Source organism: Octopus sinensis, unplaced genomic scaffold (genome assembly GCF_006345805.1).
Source record: "Octopus sinensis unplaced genomic scaffold, ASM634580v1 Contig16068, whole genome shotgun sequence".
NCBI lineage: Eukaryota > Metazoa > Mollusca > Cephalopoda > Octopoda > Octopodidae > Octopus > Octopus sinensis.
The window spans coordinates 2257-10000 of record NW_021834123.1 but is presented as its reverse complement, the minus strand read 5'-3'; the positions used below and the strand labels follow the sequence as shown (position 1 = coordinate 10000).

The window sequence follows — 7744 nt, the reverse complement described above, 5'->3', positions numbered from 1 at the left end:
GATGAGAAAATGTTAAGAGGGTCTTTCTGTTTAAACTTTTTACATGAAAAGTGTAAATCCCAAGTCAGTACCCTCTTTGATATGGTGTATATCTTCAGTGCTGATATCAGAATGGAGCGAGGTGTATTAGTCATGAAGAGACTAACACATCTGTGCATGGATGAGCTAGAGATCCCATCGGGGGAGGTTATGAAGCAAATAGGAGACACGGGCTCTAAGTACTTGGGGATATTGGAAATGGATAAATTGGTAGAGGAACAAATGACCGGACAATTTAAGGTGGAATAATTGCACAGACTAAGACTGATCCATAAGTCAAAATTAAGCAGTTGGATTAAGATTGAAACTATGAGCACCTAGACAGCTTAAATCCTTAGAGATGGAACGGGCTTAATCACATAGACAGTAGACGAACTAAACAGCTTAGAGAGAAACAAATAAGTTGCTGATTAGATATGGGTTACTCCACCCAAAAAGTGACACAAGCAGACTGTCTGTACCATTAAAAAGAACGGGAAGTGGACTGATTGAATACGAAGACAGCATTAGAGCAGAAGAAAACATTATAGCATTGTATGCAAAAAGTGCCACAGAACCGCTATTATTGGAAGTAGGAAGCTTACACTTGTTTAGGATGGAAGATTGCAAAGACAAAGCACTGTTCAAGCACTTGAGAATGAATGAAACTGAAAATTAGTGGCTAAAGAAGGATGCTCCTCTAAGTGCCATTCTTCTGACATTGCGAAAGTCGGACGAGCTTGTATTGCATCTTGTATATCATCGTGTAACCGTTCAAGTGGAAATGCAATTTGACTGTTGTCTGAGAAATTGCAAGAAAGAACGAGAGAAACATAGTCTCGAAATAAATAAATAAATAAATATAATAAAACGTTTTGAAAACATGCAGGGATGTTGGATAAGAGTTCTGTCTCTTTAAATATGTATTATTGCTTGGTAAGTTGAATTAGTCGGTGGAATTTTTGAGGCTGTGTTAAAAACTATATCATATTTAAAATGTACAGCTCATTGGAGGAGCCACTCTACTTTGTTCAGTGGAAATACGGCTCTAAGTTCGTCGGTATGCAATTAATTTGATATGAAAATAAGAATGTTTATTACGATTGAGTTATGCGCTATCAATATAGCTTCTATACTGTCCACCGAGTCCAGTCTTCACATGCATAAGTTGACAAGTTCTAGCTCACAGAGAGATTCGAAGTTGTCGGCTACATACACAATGGTCTATACGGCCTATGGAAGCCTTGCCCAAGGTGTGACCAGTTATATGCAGACATTGTTGTGGATCCATGGGCGGGAGCTAAGTGTCAGGTGAGACACCAAACGGGCGAACAACTCCGAAGGGCATCTCAAGTTCTACCCTTACTACCCCATTCAGACAACCTATGCATCGCATTGCAGGGGCACAATAAAAACACGAACTGTCCAACTCGTCACCTGCAGTTCCAGCAGAAAACCAGTGCCCGTTTTCTGAAGCCATTTGATTTCCTTCTTAATGTATTTGATTTATAACATGCAAATCACTAAGTTTACCTTCCATATAGGAATTGGCTTACGAAGGATTTGCTTACTTTGTTTGCATGAAATATTTAGGTCCTGGAACTAAACTTTTATTATGTTCTAGGCGTGTTTCACATTATTATTTTGCGCCTGTTTAAGTTCTCAAATTTGTATGCTGTCAAATAACATCTGAAATTCTTCATTCATTATTTTGTAGTCAGCAGGTAAATTACGGCCTTATTCCTTTACATACTTGGATAAAATAATTTGAAAAAAGTGGATTTTGAGACTTTTCATTGGTATTTTGCCTTCTTGAAGTATTGTTTCGTAACAAGGTAAGCAAATTGAAAACTATTTTTCGTGTATTTTTTCGATTCTTGACTTAACTCGTTCGTATCAGCAGCGCCTATAGAGTGTGTCGTACGAGTGAGGTAATACCGAGAAATATATACCTGGATTATAAGTTTCATAATCACAAAGACAAGGTGAACCTGTATAAACGGTGATAGTGTTATCTCGAAAGTGCTTTTCCTTCCAGTGTGTAGCAAGAAAACTGCTTCACTAAATTTAACAGCAAATTTTGAGGGTTTAGTGTATTTATTCGTGTTCAGCTGCCAATGGAGTCAGGGAGTGGAGATTTACAGTTTTTATTCAAGTCAGAGAATGAAAATATGGAAATAAGAAAGGACACGTTATGTATTGAAAAACATTTTTTATTGATATTAGAATACAATTTTTTTTACAATAAAATAAATATATGATACAAATTAACATATATATGTCTTATGGTTTGCATTATGGAAAAGCAAGAGAAAAATTATATTGAAATAGTTAATATATCTTAAGAAAATTATTTTTCAGTTATAATGATATATATATATATATGTATGTGTGTGTGTGTGTGTTTGTGTGTGTGTGTGTGAGTGTGTGATGGAGGGAGCATGTGCGCCTGTAAATACACATATGCGCAAACAGACTCTCACGACTACATTCGCTAACATACACATATGAAATTATGTTAAAATATATACAAAAATACTTATATATATATATATGTTGCATTTCAAAGGTATATAACTCATAGAATTAAATATTTATGTAAATATTACATAAACATTGTTATTTGTGAGAATTTACACCTGGGCTGAGTACTAGTGTTTAAGTAACTATATGATATGGATAGGGATACAGAGAATATTGCGGCTATCACAGTAATCTCTATTAGTTCACATGATCATCAATTACAACGTAGTGTCATGTCAAATATCGGCGGACGCTAGCTTTCTTTATTTGAATTAATTTGTGAATATAAAATTGTTTTGTAAATGACGAGCAATGATATGAAGGAAAACATGTAAGTATAAATCGCTGCATAGTTAAATTAATACATGAAGAAATTTATGAAAATGCTGTAATACTTCCTCACAATTATGTAATTAAATTTCACGTTGGGAACATGTAGCTTATATGTAAATGCATTCAACACCATTTATCGGTATAAGATATGTATATAAAAAGAATATTGATATAGATTTAAGTTAAAAAAAGGGAAATTTTAATAATGATTTAAATATGATAGTAAGCAACATAATTTAAATATGATAGATAATTTAAATATGATAGTAAGCAAAATAGAAAAAACAAATAATTTGCAAGAAATATCTCATTTACGAAACAGCTGTTACGAAACAAAACTGTTTTTGACAATGTATATATGTATTAATATATTTTTAAATGTATGCTTATATACTTCTACATGTATGCATATTTCTATCGAAATGTATATATTTATATTTATATGTATATGAGCGTGTGTATAAGTGTGTGTGGTGTCTATGTATAAACACAGAGAGAGAATGAGTGAGAGAAAGAAGGAAATAGTGAGAGAGCACGCATTTAAATATGTACACTTGTATGATATTTTGTGTGTGTGTGCATGTTTAGTATGTGTTTCTTATAACAAACAACCACACAGTGGTTTACTTAAACTTCCATAACATAATGAAAACTATTTGTGTTAAACACAATTGAATGTTTGATGATGTTGGCCGATATTACGACTCATATTCGTCCTCATTTCCTCCAGATATTACATTGACTTTCCGTGCACACGCACAGGCTGTGGCTACTTCGATGACACTTGGATTATAAACGTACAGTCCATCAACACATTCAGCTGTACGTTTCAGGACAGTCATTGGAGTATACACCATCACACATTGATGGTTACTGTCAGAGTCCAGACAGTCTGTACAACGACACACGACTTCTGTGCGTGATGGAGGAAAATATGTGGAATTGTGGGTAATTGTCAGGTACCATGGGCAGGTTGAACGCTCGCGTATAATATCAGTAGATACGGAAGATGTTGGGCAAGTTTTATCGCCTACGGTCAGTGCTTGTTGGTCACTTCCCGCTGGAGATATTTCAGCTGGTAGAACAAAGTTATTGCCGATCGCTGCGTTGTAGAGTTTTTCGTACTGAACTTTCAAGTCGTTTGGTATATTACATTGAGTCGGAATTGACGCCGAGGATATGAAGAATACGACGTTGGTGAGGAGGTATATCGCAACTTGGAGAACCTGCGTGATATAAAATATTTATGTGAAGATGTGTAATTACATTTCAATATGACCTACAGCTAAATGAATAAACGAAATCAAGTATTATATACTACTTCTATCGCTCACATCAACTCATTCACTTACTGACTGACTGACCTAATGACCGAATGACTTACTTACTGTCTCACTCACTCACTCACACATTCACTCACTCACTCACTCATTTACTCTCACACTCACTCACTCATTCACTCTCTCTCACTCACTCTCTCTCTCCCTCACTTTGTGCCAATGTATGTATATGTGAATGTATTTTTAAATGTATGCTTATATACATTTAAATATATGCATATTTCTATACCTATGTATATATTTATATTTGTATGTATATGTGTGTGTGTGTGTATGAGTGTGAGTTTGTGCGCTACAATAGCATAATAATTCTGATTGAGATAGGCATCATTAATTATAATATGTATTCGAAAACACAATCAATATCGTTAATATCATAAAAAAATATAACGTAGTTTTACAAATCTGTGCATCGAAATAGAAATTCGATTACATATAACAACAATATCCTCTGTTCTCGACTATTTGTACTTGACAATCCACACATGAGTAATAGAATACAAAAGAGAATACAATCTTAAATCCCAAAATATTCCATATTCAGTAAGTTATGTGTAAAATAACCATTAACCTATTTTTGCCTCCTTAACTCTTTATTATTTAATAGATTCCCTGGTGTAATTTATTCATGTAAATAAAGGTAATATTCATCATTTATTATTTCATTAAATCTATGTAGTCCCTTAAATTCAAGTATCCATACCCAAAATCAAACTAAGATAAAGTCAGCTTAGCAACATACTGTATAGAAAACACTACACCGATCTTATTCTTTCTCTAACACCACTTCAAACATTTCCAGATTCCTCTAAACCATAACAGCCTTCCCCAATACCAACTCTGTTCCTTTTACCCCAAACGCTACTGCTATGTTGATTAACTTCTATCCCTCACTCTACCTTCTCTCACAATTCTCTACGTTCGATACTAATCTGCCAGTCAAATTATTTTTCTCACATAATCGTCATTTTGATTTTCACTATCACAACCTTAAACTCTAAACTTTCATACAAACTAACAAAGATTACCATTGACTGTTCTATATTTAAGAGATGAGGAATTACGTACATTATTTACATTATTTACAATTTACGGATATTTATCCTCATTTGGTTTGTTGTTAACACAAAGATACGGCTGATATATCCTCCTGCCTTCATCAGGTGTCTTAGGGACATTTCGAACCTGAGTATTTTTTGATGTTGTTGTTTTTGTTTTTGTTGTTGTTGCTGTTATTATTATTATTATTATTATTATTATTATTATTATTATTATATTATTATTATTATTATTACTACTATTATTATTAATCAGGTAACTGCCTGGAATCGAACTCGGAATCTTGGAGTTAGTTGACAGCTCTAATTACCATTCATATACAAAAGAAACGACCCTTCTCTCTTCCACCCATCTTTCACTTCTACGAATATGAATCTTCAATAGTCTCATTATTAAACACTAATCTTGAAACTTATTCCTCCTCCCACTACCCTCTATTTAAATACCTCCAAATACACTTAGTTCACCATAAGATCATTCCGTCCTGAATATCCTTTCTGTCAACAGCTCAAATTTACGAGTGTGTCTCCTAATACTGAGGCTGGTATTATCCCAAGGTGTAATCAATTTACAATATATGTTTCTAATCTATAAAGCATATATATATATATATATATATATATATATGTGTGTGTGTGTATGTAAATAAATATATATATATATAATATATATATGTATATAATATATGTATGTATATATATATGGATGTATATATATATAAACATATATATATATATATTATATATATATATATATATATTATATAAAAGGGCTTAGTAAAATAATTACTTTGCCCTCAATTTTACCCTCAATTGTTGAAATTATATATATATATATATATGTATATGTATGTATATGTATACATATGTATATATATGTATGTAGGTATGTATGTATGCATAAGAGGGTAAAAAAATCTCTTTTCCTAAAGGAAATGTTTATTGGAATGTGGAGAGCAATATAACAGCTTTTTGAATCGATCTGTGACTTCAACTCCGGCCATAAGCATCTTTTGCTATGAAAATATATTTCGAAGAATGATTTAATAGCTTTTTAAAGCTCTATGTACAGAGTTTATGCTAATTCTTAACACATAAATTTGAAGGCACATGTCTCAGTGGTTATAGCATGGGTCTCATAATCATGAGGTAAGCATTCGATTTCCGTGTCGGGCTGTGTTTTGTGTTCTTAAGCAAAACACTTTATTTGGCGTTGCTCTATTTCCCTCAGCTGTGAAAATGAGATGCGATATCACTGTTGCTAAGCAGTGTCAGCCTTTGCCTTTACCTATTAAACGATCGATGGCGTGGAGAGGGGAATCTGGTATGCACTGGCCGGACTTAAAGCTTTGGTGAAGAATATTCTTGGAAGAATCCCTTGGACATACAGGACCAAAGGTGTTATTTCTTTTAATCAAGCAATAACTAGAGAGGGAACTGAATACATAGTAAATGTGCTATATATCCTTCTGTTTTCAGTTTATTTAAATCATTTGCACAAATTCTATTTGTAGGAAAACATTCGGGGCCATTTATAAAAATATATATGTAGAAATAGATCAATATAGCACAGCCATAGAAATACGTATCACATGTATAGTACTAATCTGCGTTAAGTACATAAGCAAAATGATTCACTCATTCCTAAGAATGATAGAAGAGTAAGCAAAGTCATATGACTGAACATATAGATATTACAGTTGATATTAACAAGGTTTGTTTACTTACGTTGGTGGTATTCATTATAATGGATGGTCACTTGGAATGGAAATGATGACAATCGTAGTATATATGTATGTATTTTCAAATAAATCTTGAGAGTGCGAGTTTATCGAAATGATATTCGCTTGTGATGATAACATCTCCTCTGAGATTACTTATATATAATATTTTTACCGTGGAATTACCATATGTCACCAAAGATTAATGAAAATTTTAAAAAATTATAAATATGAACAGGAGGATCTAACAAATTTACGGAAAAATTTACTTCCGGTAATGTGAAAGATCTGGTATTAAGTGAAATAAATTGTGATCTATATAAATTGCAGAGCGTTTGAAGTAACCAGGACATGCTTTAAGATGTGTTTCCTCTTTTACCTGTTACTCAGGTATGGTACGTTGTGAGGTGTCTTAAGACACAGGAACATAGACACAATAAACTAATATATTGAGAATTTTTTCCGATCTATTTTTAATATATTTTATAATTTCTCTTATCTCCCTATGTAAATATCTATCAACATATCTAACTATGTATGTATGTATGTATGTATGTATGTATGTATGTATTTATGTATCTAGCTATCTATCTATCTATCTATCTATCTATCTATCTATCTATCTATCTATCTATGTATCTCTATCTCTATCTATCTATCTATCTATCTATCTATCTATCTATCTATCTATCTATCTATCTATCTATCTATCTCTCTCTCTCTCTCTCTCTCTATATATATATATATATGT

General features: G+C 32.7%; 1 protein-coding gene across 1 annotated transcript; it reads right to left on the bottom strand.

Moving 5' to 3' along the window:
• Nucleotides 1–3572: 3572 nt before the first annotated feature.
• Nucleotides 3573–7113, bottom strand: LOC115230650 (interleukin 17-like protein). Its single transcript, XM_029800791.2, has 2 exons — nt 7001–7113; nt 3573–4100 (listed from the first exon to the last, which is right to left on the bottom strand). Exons 1-2 carry the CDS (start codon nt 7013–7015, stop codon nt 3573–3575), a joined length of 543 nt encoding a protein of 180 aa, XP_029656651.2. The 5' UTR covers nt 7016–7113.
• Nucleotides 7114–7744: the final 631 nt, after the last annotated feature.